At 38.3% G+C, this 21,225-nt stretch overlaps 1 protein-coding gene and 1 long non-coding RNA gene across 12 annotated transcripts in view; one reads left to right on the top strand and one right to left on the bottom strand.

Moving 5' to 3' along the window:
* The first annotated feature begins 141 nt into the window (after positions 1-141).
* LOC101723772 (uncharacterized) lies at positions 142-20,044 on the top strand. Of its 7 annotated transcripts, none has more exons than XR_015441547.1 (4): positions 142-292; positions 2,539-2,628; positions 8,039-15,643; positions 19,561-20,044. It is a non-coding gene; the product is annotated as an uncharacterized LOC101723772 (long non-coding RNA). The 7 variants fall into 7 exon arrangements; XR_015441546.1 differs by having other exon boundaries at positions 142-2,628; positions 8,039-8,263; positions 15,378-15,643; XR_015441545.1 differs by having other exon boundaries at positions 142-2,628; positions 8,039-8,263; positions 13,905-15,643.
* Positions 10,168-21,225, bottom strand: part of Rragd (Ras related GTP binding D) — a 47,339-nt gene continuing 36,281 nt past the window's right edge. For all 5 annotated transcript variants that reach the window (XM_087188006.1, XM_004860208.3, XM_087188007.1 and 2 more), the window contains 2 exons: positions 20,039-20,187; positions 10,168-13,155 (listed from right to left, as the gene is read on the bottom strand). In XM_087188006.1, coding sequence (XP_087044132.1) covers positions 13,004-13,155; positions 20,039-20,187 — 301 coding nt within the window. In that variant the 3' untranslated portion in view covers positions 10,168-13,003. The remainder of the gene's footprint in view (positions 13,156-20,038; positions 20,188-21,225) is intronic.

Below are 21,225 nucleotides of genomic sequence, written 5' to 3'. Positions count from 1 at the left end.
GGCTGCAAGTCACGGTCTCTCTGGCCACAGACCCAGCCACGCTGCAGTCGCTCGGCTTGCGTCACCGCCCTTGTCCGGGTTTGTGAAGTTGTCCTGACGTGGCAGCCGCGTCGTGGCGGCCGGTCGCTTCGCGAGGCCCTCCCGGCGCCCGCCAGCCTGGGCTGCGCCCTAAAGGCCGCGGTCAGCCGGCACACCCGGGTCCGGCCGAGGGGCGAACGGCAGGTTGTGGCAGCTGCTTGGGGTGGGAGCGCCGGACGGACTGTGTTAAGGGAAACTAATGATTAGGGAACGGGTAAGGTTATCAGGTGCAAGACATCGTTTTCGGCAATGCAGGAAAGTAAACCTGTTTTTAAAAAAGCTAAAGGAATTACTGTAGATTGAATTCAAGCGAAGGCATACGAACATGAAAGGTTAACCTCGAAAGACACGCTTCAGCTTCTTGGTCCCCAGAGTGGGACGGAGAGGACTGTGGGTTCTTGAAGGCTTAGGAGTGAGGACCTCAGGACAGAGGAAAAAAAAGGGGGGGGGCGGTTAGAAGGGGAAGGAAGCGTTTCTGTGTGGGACGAAGAGGTTTAAGCAAGTTGGGCAAGTTTTTGTTATATATAGAATAATCCTAGATTTGATCTGTTATAATGTCAGAATTAGCAATCTAAATCTATAAGTGAATGTACCAGCCAGCAGCCTTTTTTAAAGAGTGAAACTGAGAAAGAAATGAAGGATAGCTGAAATGAGATATACCCCCCACCAGCACCACCCAGAATTCAACCCTGGGCTTTGCACTGAGTTACATCACCAGACTTTTGTTTTTTTTGACAGGGTCTCCCTCTGTAGTCAGGCTGGCCTCTAACTTGCAGGGATCCTCCTATCACAGCCTCCCTAGTGCTGGGATTTCAGGCCTTCCCCTCTTTGCCTAGCTCCCACCTCTTTTTTTAAATTTTAAATTTTGAGATAAGAGTCTCACCAAGTCGCTAAATTGCCCAGCCGGGCTTTGAATTTGTGATCCTTCTTACTTAGCCTCCCAGAGTGAGATGGTGTCTTTTAAACCATTCCCTGGTGATAATTTCTGAATAGTAATCTAGTCAACATATACAAAACCAAAACAAATTCCAAAGTACTGCTTCATTCCCTAATTTATTCTTTGTGTTCAGTCTTCAAATTGTCTAAAACTTGACATCTTCTCCTGTATGGCTCTGTAAAAGGCCCTGGCTGGTGCAGTGAGCCCTATGTTAGTCAGACTTGCCAAATAGGTAGTTGGGTAGTTTTCCTCTGGGACTTTCCTTTTCTTCCTCTCAGCAGAGACAAAGAATATTTTTCTTTTCATTCATTTTGGAAGCCACCATTACATAATTTGGCCTTTTGGGGCTCTTCTCCCTACCAGACTGGTTCTGTAGGAATTAAGGTCTCTCCTTCCATAGCTAAAGAACAACAACAAATCAGTTCTGACAGTTTACCGGCATATGTCAAAGCTTAATTATAGTCTTGCTATACAAGCAAAGCCATTCCAAATTTTCTCTAGGCAGAGACATTTACAGAGAAAGGAACATTTAGATGCAAATAGAAGAGTAATTTTATTTAAAGGTTATTAGATTCTTGACTGGCAGCTGGGCAAGAAGGAGCTAGTAGTTTCCCCCAAAATTTAATTTTACCTGAAAATTGTTTATATTTTATCAAGTACATTTATTTCTTCCCAGAAGAAAGTTGTAATTTACATCAGGAAAAGGATTCTATTACAGATCAAATTTGGGTATAAGGCCCTGGGTTCAATTCCCACAGTGCCAAAAAGAAAAGCTTTGACATTACAGCTCTGGATATTAGTAATGGGGAAAAAGAAACTTGCTTAGGAATGTGCTTTTTCTCTATTTGCACGGATTGCATGTGGGTTTTTTCCCCCCTTAAAGGTGCTTTTAAAATTAATAACAAAACTTATGGTACTTCTCTTTACATCTTAGTTCTGATGAACTAATGAGTTTGGTAAAAGTGATTTCATTTTCTAAGTTTAGCTCTAAAGGATACACCTGCAACTAAGATAAAAACTGCCATTTGGGGGTGAGGGGACAGGCACCTCAGGGTGTGTTAAAAGACAGCTGGAGCACTACAGTATCTTTACACTCCTTCCCTCCGAGTCTTCCTCCGCTCTGCCCCTTTTCCACTGGGCATATGCCTTTTCTCTTGTGTCCCATACCCCATCACTTCAATTTGTTATTCTCTGAACCCTTTTAGCCACTTTCCAATTGATGAAACTTGATCATCCACATACTAACTTGGATAGCTTACAATTCTGGGCAGTTTCAGTTTCTGCTCACTAGGAAAATGCAAAATGACAAAAAATTACTGAGTTCAGTACTTTAAATAAATTAATATTTTATTCACTATAGCATCCACAAACTTTAAAAAAAAAGTTTGTAGATATGTGAAAATTCTTCACTTGACAAAGGTCAGCATTTACAACTTTTTACAGTAATTCTGCAGCCACAGAGCATGGGCAGTATTATTAATGTCTTTAGAACAGTCAAAGCAAAATCCGATTTCCAATTATAGGCAAACTTGAAGGATGGAACCAAGTCATCAACTTCTGAAAATCAGCCCTGGACTTCCCTACAATTTATTCTTTTAGCACTAAACCAAAAGGTATGGGTATACTACAATCTCTCTGCTTATAGCATTCTGTGAGAAAATATGGAGGCCAATTTAGCTTCCTCAGGGACTTGAAGTTGGGTTTAGGTGCATTAAATTCTTTTTTCTTTTTTTTTTTTTTGGTATGGGGGATTGAACTCAGGACCTTGTGCTTTTGAGGCAGGCGGTGGAACCACTGAGCTAAATCCCTGATCCTTGGTTCTTATTTTTCCCCCTTCCCCTGCCCTCCCTTCAACCTCTCCATCTCTCCCTATTTACAAAGACTTTGTTTCCATTTTTTCATTTTCTCATATTAATTCCATTCCCTTCTTTCCTTTCCTCTACCCCTCCCACTTCCCCTTTGCCCCTTTTCTTCCTATTTCACATTATCTATTATTATACTTTTTAGTCCTTATTTACACTTTCAGTTTCTCACACTAGAGAAACTATTTGGTATTTACATGTGTGTCCTGTTTATTTCACTTAAGAGTATGGCCTCAATGTGCATCCATTTAGCTATAAATATCTCTAATTTCTCATTTTTTATGGCTGAGTAGTACTCCATTTTATAAAAAAAACATTTTCTTTATCCAGTCTCCAGTTGATGGGCATTTGGGCTGTTTCCAAGTTTTAGCTATTACAAACTGTGCTGCTATAAACATGGGTGAACATATATCACTGTGATATGATTCTTTTAATTCTTTGGGGAAGATACCCAGGGGAATAGCTGGGTCATATGGGACTTCCAGGCCTAGTTCTTTGAGGTATCTCCATACTGATTTCCACAGTGGTTGCACCAGTCTACACTCCCACCAGCAGTGGAGCAGGGTTCCTCTTTCCCCACAGCCCCACCAGCATTTGTTATTGATTGACAGCTCACAATGTGGGAAAAAATTTTCACCTGCTGTTCCTCAGACAAAGGTCTGCTATCTAGAATCTATAAAGAACTTTAAAAAAATCAGACCTCCCAAATTTAAAGACCCAATCCAAAAATGAGCATCTGAAATGAAGAGACATTTCTCAGACAAAGAAGTAGAAATAGCAAATAAACATATGAAAAAATGTTCAACATCACTAGTCATTGAAGAGATGCAAATGAAAACAATGCTGAGATTCCACCTCACCCCAGAAAGAATGGCTGCTATCATGAAATCAACCATGCACTTAATTCTTAAACAGTAATATATACTATGTATGCCAGAATAGGAAGCAAAATTGTTCCACAACTATAATTTCTCAGAAAAGTTGCTTTATATTTTTATTTCTGCTCTGTCATTTTTGAACAAAGAACTCTTCAGGGAGATAAGATATCTTGAGAGTCTGAAACAATGGTACTTTCCTGTTATAAAAGTCATCCAACAAAATCAGGGGGCAAAAAAGGCAAAGACATGTTTATTATTCCTGAGGGTATGAGATTGGTGAACATATAGTGGAGATCATTATTAGTAGGTTTTCAGGCAATCATTAATTAAATAAAAAAGAACTTATTTGTGGAGATCAAAAATAGGTAGGAAAATAAAAACTGTCCTGAGTTGAGGATATAGCTAAGTAGGTAGCATTCAATTGAACCTAGCAGGTACAAGGCCCTAGGTTCAACTTCCAGCATTACAAAAATAAAACAAGCAAACAAAAACTCTTAACCTTTAACAAATGGGAAAAAAACCCAAAAAAACCACAAAGGGCTGGGGATTTAGCTTAGTGGTTCCACCGCCTGCCTTGCAACCGCAAGGACCCGAGTTCGATCCTGGGTACCAAAAAAAAAAAAAAAAACCTTTAACAAATGGTTCTAGAAGTTCGATAAAATCTGCACTGACAGCAACCTACCTAAATTTAAATCATGGTCTATTTTAAATAACTAGGAGGGAACTGTTAGATCACTCAAAATGTCCCAGTGATGAATGATAAAGAGTGAGCTATATAGAAGATGCATGTAAAGAATTTGAGTATAATTATTTGAGGAAAAAGCAATTTGAACAGTTTTTCTAAATTAACACCATTTTGTATAATTCTTGATATTGGGAATGACTAAATATCTAAGTTAAATTATTTAGGTGGGTTTTAAGACCATCTAATTTACATTTATAAACATTTCCATTTAAATTGTAAGTTGAACAATGTCAGTTTTCAAAGCTCCATAATCAAGTTGGAAAAAAATCACTGGATATTCAAGAAAGCTCCCCTAGGTGATTCCACCCTCTCTACCAGTTCCCCTCCCTATCCCTTTTAACACCTATATGGAAAACAATCTCTCAAATTGTAAGAATTGCCTAGGGTGCTTACCTAAGACACACAGAGAACCCTTCCATAGAGATTCTGAGTCAAGACTAGGGTAGGGAATCTGCCTGAACACCCTAGATGATTTTCCCCCAGTAGTACTCGGGATTGAACACAGAGCCTCAGGCAATCTAGGCTAGTACTCTACCCTTGAGCTACTTTCTCAGTCCTTTTGATTGAGATTTTTTGATTTGAGATTTTGAGTCTTGCTAAGCTTCCCATGGTGGCCTTGAACTTGTGATTCTCCTCCTGCTCAACCTCTGAGTTGCTAGGATTAAGGTGTGCTCCACCACACCCAGCCTAGAGGATTCTTAAGGCCAGGTAACTTTGGGAAATACTGGCCTAGAGTATTAATTGAAACAATATGCAAATTGGTGGCACTATTTCTTGCACATTATGAGTTTCTTCCTCTCCCACTGAGCTGGAAAGATGTACAGGGCTAGTCTCTGCAGGCCAGCCCCTTTAGTGCACTGCTTTGGAGGCAGGGTGAGCAAAAGCCTAATGACCACGGCTACCTCATAACGTGTATTCAAATATTCTGGTCTAAGTCCAGAATTAGTTACAGGTTAATGACTACCTAGTGGAGGAAGGCTGAGTATTAGAGGACTTAGCTCTCTGCAAGGGCAAAAAGACAAAATTAGGTGGCAGCCTGGGGGACACAGGCAGTAATGCAAGCAGGGGGCAAATAGAAGCAGCCTGTAGGAATGGAATTCTCCATGGTGGTGGTGAGGGTTAAGTTAGCATGGGACAGTCTAAAGTTGCTCTACTGTAGTTGAACATTGATTGTCACAGGAGTGGTCCCATTCAGAAGACTGTACTTAGTCTTATGACTCTCATTTTTGGGAGATTAGAATAACCCCACTTGTCCCAGGATCTAATTACTAAAGAGTGATGGTCAAGGGTCTTAGGCACTGGACACCAGTTAAAGCCCTCCTCTACTCTCAGTAATAGCTTGGTTGTTGGGAGTATGGAACCAGCACAAACAGGAAAACTCATGGGTTCTTTTTTTATTTTTGGTACTGAGGATTGAACTCGGGTCCTTGTGCTTGCGCAGCAGCCAGCAAAACCACAGAGCTAAATCCCCGGCCCATCATGAGTTCTTAATACTGGAGGAGATGATCTCACCTGACGTATTAACAAAGGTATGAGATCTTGAATCACTAAACTCCAAGTAAAGTCAGTTCTATCACAGTCAGTGATCCTGTTAGGACTGAAGCCCCCTGAACCTCTCACCCTCAATACAACCCAGTATGCAAAAAATATCCACAGGTGGACAGGAAAAGTAAAACTGCTAAAGTAAAAACAGAGCAGAAAACCCTGATCAAATAAAAGAAAAATTCAAGAACCTACTCAGAACTTCCTGTATGTTAAGCCCTTAAATGAACAAAGGGAAAACAAAAATATCTTATTCAGGAAAGAAAATCCTCAGGTGTACCTGATCTAGCCAGTGGGGTTCACTCTAGCATTGATTTACCCACCGCAGTTTGTGACTTATTAGTGGACTGTGAGATTTTTAAAAAGGAAACAAAAGAAAAAAAATGCCAGAACGCATGGCATTAGATAGGGTATTTCACGTCATTTTTTGCTTTGTTTTGTAATTACGAGTATGATAATTTGCAATGCAAATTGTATTTATTATGGCTCACAACAGTTTTAAATGGATTTCATAAAGGGTCAACTCCTATAGTCTATCCCTGGGCAGCTTTATCATTGCTTAAGGTGTAAGTACACATGGATAGTCTGCTTTTAAGATAGTTTATTTTTTAAATATTGAATATGAGAACCAGACTCCATCTCTGCTTCAACTGCTAAGTCACTTACTGAAGCAAAAGTGCAATATTCTACCAAGAAAAGCTATTAACTGGTGTTTACTAGGCTAGTTTTAAATATTTTTTAAAATTATTTTTTTCCTTCTTCTTCCACCCCCGCCTCCCTCACCCTTCCTCCTCTTTCCTCTTTTGTAATCATGGAATTGAATTGTTCCTTGGGAGAATACCATGATACAATTTGCACTATCTTTAAAACTATGATAGAGACTACTAAAATCTCTATTTTTACTTTACTGTGACTATTATGGAAAACTGCAAAAATAATGATGCTGCAACTGAAAGAGGATCACTACCTGAACTTAACTATCATTTATGATAAAAGTAGTCCTTTTATCAGATGCTGTGGTGCATGCCTGTAATCCCAGCTACTCAAGAGGCTGAGGCAGGAGGATTATGAGTTCAAGCCCAGCCTGGGCAATTTAGTGAGACCCTGTCTCAAAACTTTAAAAGGCAAGAGATGTAGTTCAGTGGAAGAGCACTTTCCTAGTATGTGTGAGGCCCTGGATTCGATTGCCAGCACCAGAGGAGAAAACAAAAGTAAGCCTTTTAAGGACCCCTTTAAATCCGGCATTTTAAAATATCACTCAGACATCCCAACTTCTATGTGATCTAAAAGGGCTCTGAATTACCCTCTGTTCTGCCACCAGATCCTTCTCATCTCTTCCTCAGGTCAACATATTAAGACCAAAAGCCACCTACCATTTTAGGCAACACTCAGTTCCCTGGTATAAACAGATTAAAAAGAGTAGAACCAGTAAATAGACTTTTCATTAAAATGGTTGTGGTTTCCCGTGTGCATTAAGTTAGGAAAGTATGGACATTAAAAAAACTTGAGGCCCAGGGATTTAGCTCACTGGTTCCACTGCCTGCCTTGCAAGTGCAAGGACCCCAGTGATCCCCGGTACCCCACCACCACCAAAAAAAACCTTGAAACTTCATACTGTTCAATTGGACATAGTGGTGCAGGTCTCTAATCCGGACTTGGGAGGCTGAACAGGAGGATCTTGATTTTGAAGCCAGCCTGAGCTACACAGCAAGGGCCTTTCTCAAATAAAAGCGAAAAGTTCATACTTTTAACATAAGTCATCTCTTAACTATAAGGAAAGGCAACATTTTCTTTTATAGCCTGTTTCTTATAGTATAGTCTTACATGAAATATTAATGTAATTATTGATCTATTGGTTAAACAACTCAGCTTCTCAGATGCTAGTTGCTACTCATAGACTACTGGAGAATAGTAAAGTTTTATACAATTACAGTTCTAAAAACTAACACCTATAAAAATCTAACTAAGATTAGTTTCTTTTCTATTTTTTTTTTAGGTATTAAAATCTTTTTCATCTCTACTATCTGCCTGTTAGCCATTTTACCAGCACAGTCCTGGGCCTGTAGTAGACACCCTATAAATATTTGTTGGATGAAAGAAAACTGTAATATCCCTCAGAAAATGATTAGCAAAGGAAGGACTAAAACTCCTGTCCTTCCCTCCACCTCACACCATGTGGACAGCATGTCCAGCTTTGCTGAGGCTGAATGAGCCAGGGCTGGTAAGAACCAGGGAGGTGGGGTCTTATAGATCTTGAAGGAGTTTGGACTGATGTCTGAAAGGAAGAGAGAGCAACTGGAGGATGTTAAGCAAGGGAGTCTAAAAGAATTATCATTTAGAAAGGTCACTTTGGGTCTTGGGGAGAGAATGTAACTGATGGTTAGATGAAGTAAACACTGGTGAGAAAGCTATTGTGACAATTAAGAGGACATGGCAGGCTAAGCCAAGATAGTGGCAGCGGAAATGGAGAGAAGAAAAACAATTCAACAGACATTGTAAGGTTGAGCTGAAAGAACTGGTGACTATAGGAAGTGTGGAGGAAGGAAGAGTCAAGAATGAAACCCAAGTGTCAGGCAGGGACATTAGGAAGGAAACCTACAATATTATAACAGCAAGAGGGAAGCCAATTTTTGATATAAAATTTGAAGGTCTTCTTATAGATGATCCCAGCAAAGGTATGCAAGTGGTAATTTTTATGTTGGTGTGAGCTTAAGAAAGGATTAGGATTGAAATGAACCTTTTTGAATTTTAATCCAAATCAATGTTTATTTTTCTATAAGTGAGTGTCATACACACTGAAAACTCAAGTAAAAGGTTGAATGCTTCTAAGATCAAGTTTATTCTTTCTCAGAGCTTGACACACTATTGTCTATTAGAAAACCAAATGGCTATAAAAGGTATTTAAATTTCTTTTTGGTATTTAAACACTGTCATCTGAGGCATTAGTTACTTAATGGATTAAGAAAAATGCATCTTTGTTGAATTTTTTCTCTAAGGGAAGCCTTCTATTTCTATTAGTTTTATAAATATGCCAGAGCAAAAAGAATAGTTATTTTTAAAATACCTTAGTATTTAAGCTTATGCAGCCCTAAATCCAAGTGGCCCTTTTCATATTTATGAAAGGAAAGCATTTAAGACATTCAGTGAAGCTACTTTATTGCTGTAGTTGAGTGGACTACCAGGTCAGATTCCTGGCCTTGCATCTTACTAGCTGCACGATCTTCACCAATTTAATTCTCTGGTCTTGGCTGCCTCATCTGAAAAACAGTGATAGTACTTACCTCTTGGATTCATGAGGATTGTTATGTAAAAGCTCCTATCTATTATTGTTGAATAATTCTGTTAAAGATGTTTTCTTCTTCTTAAACTTAACATCATCACTGATTAAAAATCTTGGAAATAATTCTTTCCAAGATCAGGTTTTCCAATCAAAAGCAGGGTTTCATAGTTAAGATATAACACCTAATGCTAGCCTTCTCTGAGAACTCCCAGGGGATCTGTAAAGGTCACCTACAGAATAGAATTTTACTAATAAGCAAAGTAATGGATGACAAAGTAGATTTCCAGATGACTAAGGGATTAGGATCAGAGCAACAGGAATCAATATCTCAAGTTTATTGAAATAACAGTCCTAACCACCAAGTCCCTCCCATAAAAAAAATCTGGAGAGAAAAGAGGATTTATAGGGGCTTAGAGTGTAGCTCAGTTGGACAGTACTTACCTAGCATGTGTGAGGCCTTGTGTTTGATAAGTTCAGTTTAAACAGAACAATTTATCCTTATTTCTCTAAAATAAGAGGTGGTTACCAAGACAAATTTTACTAAATAGCCAGGTGTGGTGGCATGGATCTGTAGTCCTAGTTAATCTGGAGGCTGAGGCAGGAAAATCACTTGAACCCAGGAGTTTCAAGACCAGCCTGGGCAACAGAACAAGACCACTGCCTCAAAAAAAATTATCTTTAACTAAAGGGACCTAGCAAAGTCTCTGAAACAGTAATAAAAAGTGTATGGTAAACAACTTCTCAAATGTGAAAGGCCATACTTCCTTTTAACCAAACAGACCATTCAGCTCCAGAAAGTTGAATCATGAATATGCTGGAAATAAAACGAGAGCCTTACCAAGCCATGAATATATGATGCATGCTTTTAAGTTGGCAGTTAACATTCTTGGAAGCAACAATTTAACAACACATATAAATGATGTACTGCTTAAAGTATAACACAGTACACTTGATTACAAATTACATCCAGTCTATAAAAATTGAATACATACTGTATTTTAATAATCACAACAGATCAGCTGTTTTTCTGGAGTATGTTTCAAACAGAATTGGCATATAACCCACACATAACAGTATTGCTGTGATTTTTAGCTATTTTATTTAAGGGTCCAAAATATATTGGGTTCACAAAATAACACTATTTGTGAATGTTCACCAGTTTTTTATTTATATTCCTTCAAAAACACTCCATACTGGTCATTCATGCTAATCTACATCACTGAAAATAACCAAAGATGATAATTTACAGTTTCACCTCTATATAGAAATTCTAATTGACTCAAAAGGCAAAGGCCTCCCCTGCTCTAGAAACCTTCAGGTCAAATTCTCAACCTTTAAAACTGAGCAAAAATGTCCAGTGCAGTCACTATAGCCATGTGTTTGGTCTTTCTCTTTATAGCCATGTTTAAGCATGAAATGTGACCATACAGATTGCCCAACGCTAACTCCAATAGCAATGATAAAATGCAAAAGGACTCAAAGAGGTGCAGAGATTCCAGTAGCACAGACTTGAAAAACTGAATGCTTAGATATAATTCCCATATCTTTCTTTAATTAAGAGGTCATTGTCATACAAGCTATCAGGCAGTAATCTATATTAGCATGTGATTCATCAAAGAGTACACTTACTACCACAAATTTGGGTCCTATATCTAGGATTATTTTTGCCTTTCCCCCAAAGAATCACTTGCTCTTGAAGTAACAGGCTTTTTAAGGCACATTTTAACAAAAACCCATCATATACCCAGCTTAAAAATGGAAGCTCCACTTGCTTATAATAATATATATACTAGGAAAAGTGTGATTTACCAAATAGGCAAGTGTCTCTATCTTGAGGATAAAGTTGTATTAGAAACTTGACTCTTTATTTGCTTAGAAAGAAAAACATTCCATAAAAAATATTCAAGAATTAGATCTGTAATAACCCATATGACCAGGCCTGTTGGCAACAGTTGAACAGGATATAGCTCCAGAAGTTAGGGAGAAGACTTCCCTGGAACCCTAGGTTTCTAACCATCCAGGTTTCTGGGTGGAAAATGTGAGAAGGGAATTAGGGTGCCTTAGTGATTTTTAGAAATCTCCTTTCAAAATGCACAGACCCTTGGTAGGCTCAAACCTTAAATCCTAGTGAACTACCATCTTCAATTGTAGTTATCATCTTTAAAGCAATAGGATTTGGGAATAGGGAGTAGAGAAAGGATGGAAAGAAGCCACTGGTATGAGTGGGAGAGTTTCAAGGACAAGTTGTTTTAGGGATTTTGCACATTTGGTTAGGACTAACTTTCTTGTCTCAAGCAGGCTCTGCTTTTTTTTAAAAATTTTTTTTCTAATGCCCCACAAGCATGCCAGAGTACTAACCTTTGAGAATTATCTACTTGGAATGGTTTGGCATAGGAGTAGAGTTAGGATTCAATTTTCTGCTATTCTAAGGTAAACTTAAGTGAAGGAACTTCTTGGAAACAATTGGAAAGCTGTAATTCCTGGTCTGGCTATCCTTTCTCACTATTGCTAGGGTTTTCAGGATGGCTCCTCAGCCTTGCAGAGCAAGCTGGGTGGCAAGCTGAGCTCAGTATACTGTGAAAACAGGTTGAGTACACGAGGCACATTATCACAGATGAAAAAGTGATTCAGGTGACAAAGACAGCCAACAAGATTAAGTTCCATGGTGGAGATTTGCTGTATTAACTGTGGCCAGGGAGCAATAAAAAACTGGTCTTAAATAAGATTTTAAAGGTAATACAACAGGTCCCTGCACAGGGACCAAACATACAGAATTGTACCTATGTATTTTAGGCTGCAGTTGCCATTCTCCTACATTTTATAAATCTTTAGCCTCTGATGTTACTTTAGTCCCAAGCAGCAGGTACAGAGGAGCCTCCAGAAACAGGCCTCAGTGACATTCTTATTTTTCCCCAGTGATTGGCACCATTTTGGAAATCTGGTCCGAAAGGTTCTAAAGAATAATGCAGTAAAAAGAAATCACCTGTCTGTATAAAGTGATTTATAGAGATGTGTACTGAGGAAAAAATGTTGATTTAGGAAGTACAGCCGTGGTAATAGAAATTTTTAGGTAAGTTTGGTGCTGAAATTATTCTATAAAACTGTTTACACCTGTTATAAATAGGGGACAGTTCTTATTGCTCCTGGAGCTTGCAGACCAAATCTGTTCCAGCTCCACTGAAAAATGATTTCTCTCAATAACTGGTAGCAAAGATTCCCAAATTTACAAAAAGTCATTACCAATGCATCATTTTGATTAATTTCTGATTGACATAGGATATGAGCTACAGTATGCATGTCCTTGACACCAAGTACAGAAAAGAGTTTAGAAATGTCATCTTATCAAAGTTCAGTTCAATGAGAAAAAAACATGAAAAAGTGCAAAATATATATACTTCCTAGCAGTTCTCACACAGGATTTTTCTAACTACTGACCACAAAAGTTTACATTTGTGTAATGAAAGTACAGTGGATTTTACTTCATTGTTAATATACAAGTTTTTGCTTCAAAGTGCTTACTTTATTTTAAAAAAGAGAAGATCAAGAGGGTTACAGGAATTTTTTTTAAACAACAAATCCATGTCATATGTTCTAGTCTCCTCCTTCCCCTTTCTTTAGTGCAACATGGTGCAGCAGCCTCATCAAAAAGGTCCGATTTCAAAGATGTTCCTGAAACCTCACCTACAGCAGCACTCGAGGGGTCCCATTAGGGGTAGCTCCTTTTTTTTTCTGTAGCCGATTCTGAACCTTTCGAGATTTCACCACTTTCATTCTCACTTCAAAAACTTCATGGATGGCCTTCCGGAAGCAATGAAAATTATAGTCAATAAGCCCTGAAGAAGAGAACAAAAATATTTATAAATGTCTCAAGAATGCCCATCTTTTCGCGTCAACAGTTTCGGACAAACCAGTAGGAGGCGGTAGAGGAGCAGTTGTGACCTAAAGGGCCAGCTTCCCTAGGTCTGTCCCTGGGCTGCAGGTACTGATGGCAGTTCTATGAAGGTAGTAGTTCCTGAGGCAATGTTCCAGAGCCATATTATCAAACAACACTGTGACCCAAAAGATTTGAAGAACCACTGAACTGCACTTTTTTCTTTTTACCTTTCAGAATTAAAGGTTACAATTAACATATTTTAAATGAAAAAGTTTCTCCCAAAAGACATTATTAAATTAACACTGAATGGAAGCATATCCTGACTTGGGGTGTAGTTGACATATTAACCAATCATATGTATTCTGTATCTATTATATTTAAGCCATCCTAAGCCCCAGGGAAAGCAAAGTCCCTGATTCTGGAATGGTAACAGTCTACTCCAAGCTCAGGAATTCAACAACCAGTGACATATTCAGCTTTTCAATATTAAGTAGATTTTAAATGGTGAAATAATGGGGGAGAATCTTCTGTGTTTTCAGAAATAAATATTTGTTAGAATAAAAGACAATCTAAACTCTTGAGGAATGTTTTCATTGTTACTATTAGATTGTAAGGGTTGAGAGCAATGCTATATTTACACCAATTAGGGTAAGGATGTTGGTTCTTGTTGCATCTATCTCTAGCCTAATAATTATTTCCATCTATCAGGCGATGCTTTCAGAGACTCAACCAAAGAGCTAGGATTCCAGCCAAGAATGAAATTCTTCAAATTAATTATACAGCTGTTTAGTGTACTGGGGCAGAAACAGCCATTGCCGCTTCCAGGGCAGAAGAACCTCTGAGCAGTGCCTTCTGTACTTTTGTGGACATAGTGAAGCCTGGTGCAGTAAAATGAGGAGCTGGTTCCCTCAAGAAAAGACCACCAAGGCAATCTGGGCAAAAGTTATAAGAAATAACAAGCAAAGAAGTGACTTTTATTTAGTGGATATTTGGATATGAGTCATGTTCTTTGCTTATATGTGAAAGAAACTGCCTTAAGAATAAAACTGAGCTCAAAGAATTTGGCTCAACAAGAAGGGTACAATTAAATGCTCAACTAAGGAAACTTTAGAGATATTCTATTGATAGTTCTTGACAAACTTCTGGGGGGTGAGTAGTACTAGAGACTGAACCAAGGGCCTTCACTCTAAGCCACATCCAAAGCCCTACGTATGTATGTATGTATTTTTGAGACAGGTTCTTGCTAGGTTGACCAGGCTGGGTTCAAATTTGCAATCCTCTTGCCTTAGCCTCCCAGAGTGCTGGAAGCACAGGCATGTGCCACCAGGCACAGCTCAACAAATCTTAACTCATTTATCCTCACACATTTCAAAATATGACAACTCTTGCTGTATTGAGTTTTAAAAGTTTTTTTTTAAAGTTCTTTTTGTTTTGTTTTGTTTTGTTAGTACAGGGGACTGAAGCCAGGGCCTTCTCACTGAGCTATATCCCCAGCACTTGTTTTTTTGAGACAGGGTCTAAGTCACTAAATTGTCCACAATGGCTCTCACTCACAATTCTCTTGCCTCAGCCTCCCAAGTACGGGGACTGCAGGTGTGTGCAACCATGCCTGACTCTACAACTGAGTTTTTTAAAGAATGTAACCACTCATAAAAAATGTTCACTTAGCTGGGAGTGGTGGCACACACCTGTAATCCCAGTGCCTGGAAGGCTGAGACAAGAGGAGCAGGAGTTCTAACCCAGCCTGGACTACATAATGCGACCCTGTGTCAGAAAAAAAAAAAAAAGACACTGGCTATATTGACCCTTTTGTTAAAGCCAGTTGAAAATACAAGAACAGAAACAGCAGAATAAATAGCTTTGCCATCATTCACAGTTAATACAACCCACATCCTCTGATTCAGTACACACTGAAAATGCTTGAGATTAAAAAAAAAAAAAACAACTAACAAAATCGAGGCCAAGTCCCATGAATTCTATTCTTTTTTCTTTTGGTACCTGGGATCGAACTCAGGATCTTGCGCTTGCAAGGCAGGCACCAGAACCACTGAGCTAAATCCCCGGCCCCTTGAATTCTATTCTTAAATCCTTGGAGGAGGGCCCCTGTACCCATATATTTAACCGCTCCCTTCCCTGTGGTGCCTATCACATGCATCTGATTTGATCCTCTGCCTTCTGCAGCCATGGAGATCATCAGTCAAAACTTGGAGAACCAACATGAGGAAAACTAATCAAAAAGTGCTGATTACCAGCACCAACAGACTCAGCAATACCACAATAAATTCAAATATTCTATTCATCTACAAGCATTAAGTTCTCTTTCAAGATACCATACAATAGCAAGGGTGATCAATGCATCAGGTTTACATGGGACTTTCGCAGCACTGAAGGTCTCCTGACCCAGCCACTCTAAAAAGCACCCAACTTCAACATGATGAGATTAAACAGTAAGTGTGCCCATTTTCTTATGTTTCTTAGTTATAGCACTAAAACTAACACCTAGGTTTTAACAGTCTAATCTGCCTGTCATTAGAGATGATCCAAACCTAGGTGGTTTAGCAGTAATTTACCACAGACCCATGTTATAGATTCCTGCTTTCATTTAGTTCCCCAACCATACATATGGATGTTAAAATCAGTGGGCAAAAACTGTAAGGAGAAATGGGATTTACATAGTTTAAAAGTACAGTGGTACCTTGGTTCACAACCTTAATTCATTCCATGATTCTGGAAAAGATGGCCATGCTCATGTTCATACAGGAAAGATGACCACAGCCATGTTTGTCACTCGATGCAGAGTTCAAAAACAAAAACAAAATTTTGCCAAACACTTCTGTTTGCAAACCAAACTGTTCACAAACAAAGTTGTTCGTGAACCGAGGTACCACTGTATTCATTAACTTGGAAGTTTACAGTGGAAAATCACCTATCTTTGTGGTACTCTTGCCAAAGTGCATAATCTCATCTCAACTGTAAGAAGTCACCAGACATTCTACAAAATGACTGATCTTCACAAGTGTCAAGGACACAGATAAACTTTCACAGACTGGAAAAGATCAGGAGAGATAATTAAACCAAGTTGGGGAGTTTAGGACAAAAAAAGAACATTTGGAAAATCTAGTGACATTCGAACAAGGCCTATGGTTTCATTAATAGTTTTATACCACTGCTAATTCCCTGGTAACTAATAGTATGTAAGATGTTAATGTCAGGGGAAGCTGGATGAGAAGTATATGAAAATTATATACTATTTTTGCAACTTTTCTTTTAAGTCTAAAATCAAGTCAAAATAAAGTCACCAGGTTGACTAATGTTTCCTAAATTTTAGAACCTGTCTACGTGCTTTTGGAGCTAAAGTTGTATTACTTTTATTTTCCTTAGCTTCCAAAATCAATATGAAATATCAATCACTAATAAATTTGAGAAATATCTTTAAGAAAATAGGTGTATAATGATTAAACACACACACACACACAACTAGCTCTCTACAAAGAGAAATCCAGCTTTACTTAGCTCTGACTGCCATAAATTGGTGGTGTGAGCTTAGGAGAAAGTTACTTATATTTTCTAGGCATGAGTAAAACCATCCATAAAACAAGATATAGTCCTGATTTATCTTCAAAATTCCATGAGTCTAACATATAATTTGTTCTTGCTTTCAGCAAGATGAAAATGAGTAAGAGATAAACATTTAATTAAAAGTTTTGAGGACAAAAGGCAACACGGTCAGTAATAATAAGCACAAGACAAATATATAGCTTCCTGAAGCAAGGAAACACAAATTTAAATGATATGCCAGCTTTCAATTATCAACTTTTTAAAATACTAAAATCCAGTAAGAATGATAATAATACACCAAACTGAACACACTCATATTCTCTTAGTAGTGTGAACCCATAAAATCTTTCTAAAAGACATTTTGGTAATACGCATGCCCACTCTTTTGATCTAAGTAATTCCTTTGAAATTTTTCCTGAGCAAACAACCAGGGATGCACGTAAATATTTAGTGTATCAACATACGTAAACCAATAACATTATGTAATACACTATATTAATAGAGTCAAGGACAAAAACCATATGATCATCTCAATAGATACAGAAAAGGCATTTGACAAAATCCAACACCCATTCATGATAAAAACCCTACAGTATAGGTCTTTATCTCAACCTGATTAAGGCTATCTATGAAAAACCAACACCCAACATCATACTAAATGGTCAAAAACTGAAAACTTTCACACTAAAAACAGGAACAAGACAAGGATGCCCACTATCACCACTCCTATTCAATATAGTTCTGGAAACATTAGCCACAGCAATTAGAAAAGAGAAAGAAATAAAAGGAATAAAGATAGGAAAGGAGAAAGTTAAACTGTCATTATTTGCTGATGATATGATACTTTACATAGAAGACCCAAAAAACTCGGCCAAAAGACTTCTAGACTTAATTGACAGATTCAGTAGAGTAGCTGGATATAAGGTCAACACTCAGAAAACAATAGCCTTCTTGTACACAAATAACAGACTCACTAAGAGAGAAATTAGGGAAAAAAATTCCTTTTACAATAGCATCCAAAAAAAGGAAATATCTAGGAATCAATCTAACAAAGGAAGCAAAAGACCTCTACACTGAAAACTACAGCACTCTGAAAAAGGAGATCAAGAAGGATATAAGAAAATGGGAAGACATCCCTTGTTCCTGGTAGGAAGAACCAATATAGTGAAAATGGCCATACTTCCAAAACTACTATATAGATTTAATGCAATGCCGATTGAAATTCCAACAATATACTTCACAGAACTAGAGAAAACAATACAAAAATTCATTTGGAACCAGAAGAGACCTAGAATAGCAAAAACAATTCTAGGCAACAGAGGGGTATCACAATCCCCAACTTGAAACTATACTACAAAGCTACTATGATAAAAACAGCATGGTACTCACAAAGAAACAGACCCAAGGATCAGTGGAATAGATTAGAAAATGCAGAAACAACTCCAAACATACTCAGCCACCTCATCTTTGACAAAGGAGCCAACCATCCTCATTGGAGGAAAGATAGCCTCTTTCATAAATGGTGTTGGAAAAACTGGATTTCAACCTACCAAAGATTAAAACTAGACCCATACCTATCACCATGCACTAAACTAAGATCAAAGTGGATTAAAGATCTAAATATTAAGACCAAAACACTAAACTTGCTGGAAGATAAGTTAGGTAGAACTCTTGAAGACATTGGCATAGGAAAAGACTTTATGAACAAAACCTCAGTAGCATGGGAACCAGCACAAAGAATCAACAACTGGGTTCTCATCTTATTAAAAAGCTTCTGCACTGCAAGAGAAACCACCAACAGAGCTAAGAGACAACCTACAATGTGGGAAAAAATTTTTAGCAGCTGTACCTTAAACAAAAGACTACTATCTAGACTATATAAAGAACTGAAAGGGGCCGGGGATTTAGCTCAGTGGTTTTGCTGCCTGCTGCGCAAGCGCAAGGACCTGAGTTCAATCCCCATTACCAAAAAAAAAAAAAAGAACTGAAAAAAATCAGACCCCCCCCCCCAAATTCAAAGACCCAATTCAAAAATCGGCATCTGAAATGAACAGACATTTCTCAGATAAGGAAGTAAAAGCATCAAATAAATATATGAAAAAATGTTCAACATCACTTGTCATTCGAGAGATGCAGATGAAAACAACACTGAGATTCCACCTCACCCCAGAAAGAATGGCTGCTATCAAAAAATCAACCAATAACAAATGCACCACTAAAAAAAGAAAAGTAGTTTTCTGAGTGAGAAACATGTTTGCTATTTCTAAATTTTCTAAGTAAATCTATTACTTTTGTGATAAAAAGAAACAAAATCTAAATTTTGTTTTCATGGCCAATGAATTAGGAAAATTTCATAATATAAGTGAAAAAAATAGGATATAAAACTACCTAAATAATATGCCCCCAGTTTTGTTGGAAGGAAGGAAAAAAGGGAGGAGAGAGAGGAAAAAGGAGGTGGAAGAAAAGCTCAGAAATTTAACATAAGTTTTAGCTCTAAGGCAAAATAAGTGGTTTTATTTTGTTCTTTACACTTTCCTAAATTTTCAAAGCATTTTATAATGAACATGCATTGCTTATAAGAGGGGGAAAGGCTATTTCAGTGAATGTTATCCTTGCCACTTTGTAGGGAATTTTTGTACTCAACAAATTGGTAAAATATATCCTATTTACTAACAAACTCCCTCTATACATCAGTAAGCTGGTATTTCTCAGTTTAGATAGTAGGAGAAAGATTGGTGTTATTTTATAATAAACTCAACTTTGGTCCTAAAAAGATATTTAGTATATTCATGCTTTGTCTTTTCAGATCCTTGTGTTTTGAAGATTTAAGGGTGCCTGAAGGCTAAATAGAAAATACCACCTAGCCTCAATGTCGTATGAGTTCTGTTCCCTCCTTTACTTGGGGAGAACAAAGGGTCACTCAAGTCACCTATGGCCTTCTAGCAGGGTGGACCAAGGAGGAGGCCACCACCTTCAATGCAGGCTGTGGAGTCCTTTTCCTGGTCAGAGATAACCTGGCAAGGATGTCCCAACATGCAGAAAGAAGCAAAGGCCCAGGGAGGGACATCTGGTTCTATTTCCACCCTTGCAATACCAGCTGCACCACTAGGGGCAACAGGATCTCTGGCCTGAGGCCTGCCCACCCCTGGCCCACCTCCAGCATGCCAGCCAAGGTGAGCTGGGACTAACGTTCACTTCCACAGTGGGCAGCCCTCGCCCACGTTCAACAGCAACAAAGGCATTATGAATTGAAAGGCTTCCTTTAAACCACAACAAAAAATTACCTTTTCTTTCAAAGCTTTCCTCTCTGACAAAGCAAACGAGAGCCAGGAACTTTGTCACCTCTTTTAAGTAAAGAACTGTTGTATTATTCAGCTTTATAATGGCTGTTGATTCCTTGTCATAGGGCGTTCCTGCACCATCTTCTTTGAGACTACATGGGGGCAGAAAATAAAATGTATTTACCAACTTTAACACACAGAAAAGCCATGACAAGTCAATTACATTTCTAGTGTTTTTCAACCAAAGAGCTCAGTGACACATAGCCACCAACCAACAGTCTGGTCATGACAGTCACTGTCCTACTGACACAATGAGTGGCAACTGGGTGCCTGAGGAACACAGGTGAGGGATGGAGGTGAACTCTTCCTCCCTCCACAGCCAAGGGCTTTTTATTTTCTCATGGTAGATTAATCAGGCTGTCAAAAGCATGGTCTGGGCCAAGAGTAGTGGTACAAACCTGTAATCCCAGCTGCTGGGAGGCAGAGGCAGAAGGATCCCAAGTTTAAGGCCAGCCTGGGCAACCTAGTGAGACCCTATCTCAAAATTTTTAAAAAACTTTTTTTAAAGATGTGGAGATGTAGCTCAGTGGTAGAGTACTTGCTTGGCATGCACAAAGAGGTACTAGGTTCGATCCAGTACCAAAAAAGGAGGGGAAAAAAAAAAGCATGATCTGATGAAAGACCAAAAAGATAAAAACAAAGCCTAAAAGGGACATAACAGCCAAATACTGGTCTGGACCATGAACCCAAGAAAAAAAAAAACTACTATAAATAATTTGGGACCTTTGGTAAAATCGGAATATGGTCTGTATATTAGATAACAGAGTATGCAGCCATGCTACCTGCTTAATTGGATAATTTAACCATGGTCCTGATGAAGAATGTCCATTTTCTTAACAGATCCATGCTCAAGTAAACAAATCAATGAATCTGGAGGCCTGCAACTTACTCACAAATGGTTCAGCAAAAACACACAAATAATAAGTATTAGAAAAGGAGAAATACTGCAAATACATCAAGTTGGTAAAAACTGCTAAATCCCAATGAAGGGTGTACAGGACTTTCTCCTACTAGTCTTGTTCATTTTCTGTAGATATGAATTTTTTTTCAAAATAGTTAAGTATATTGGTCTATTTTGTTAAGAAAAGATATGGTCTTCACTGATAGGGTTTGAATCCTACCTCTCTTAT

The sequence above is a fragment of the Heterocephalus glaber genome, unplaced genomic scaffold (genome assembly GCF_053883595.1).
Source record: "Heterocephalus glaber isolate CG9 unplaced genomic scaffold, H.glaber_assembly_v1.0 deba00001523, whole genome shotgun sequence".
Lineage (NCBI taxonomy): Eukaryota > Metazoa > Chordata > Mammalia > Rodentia > Bathyergidae > Heterocephalus > Heterocephalus glaber.
This window is presented reverse-complemented; position numbering and strand designations above follow the sequence as displayed.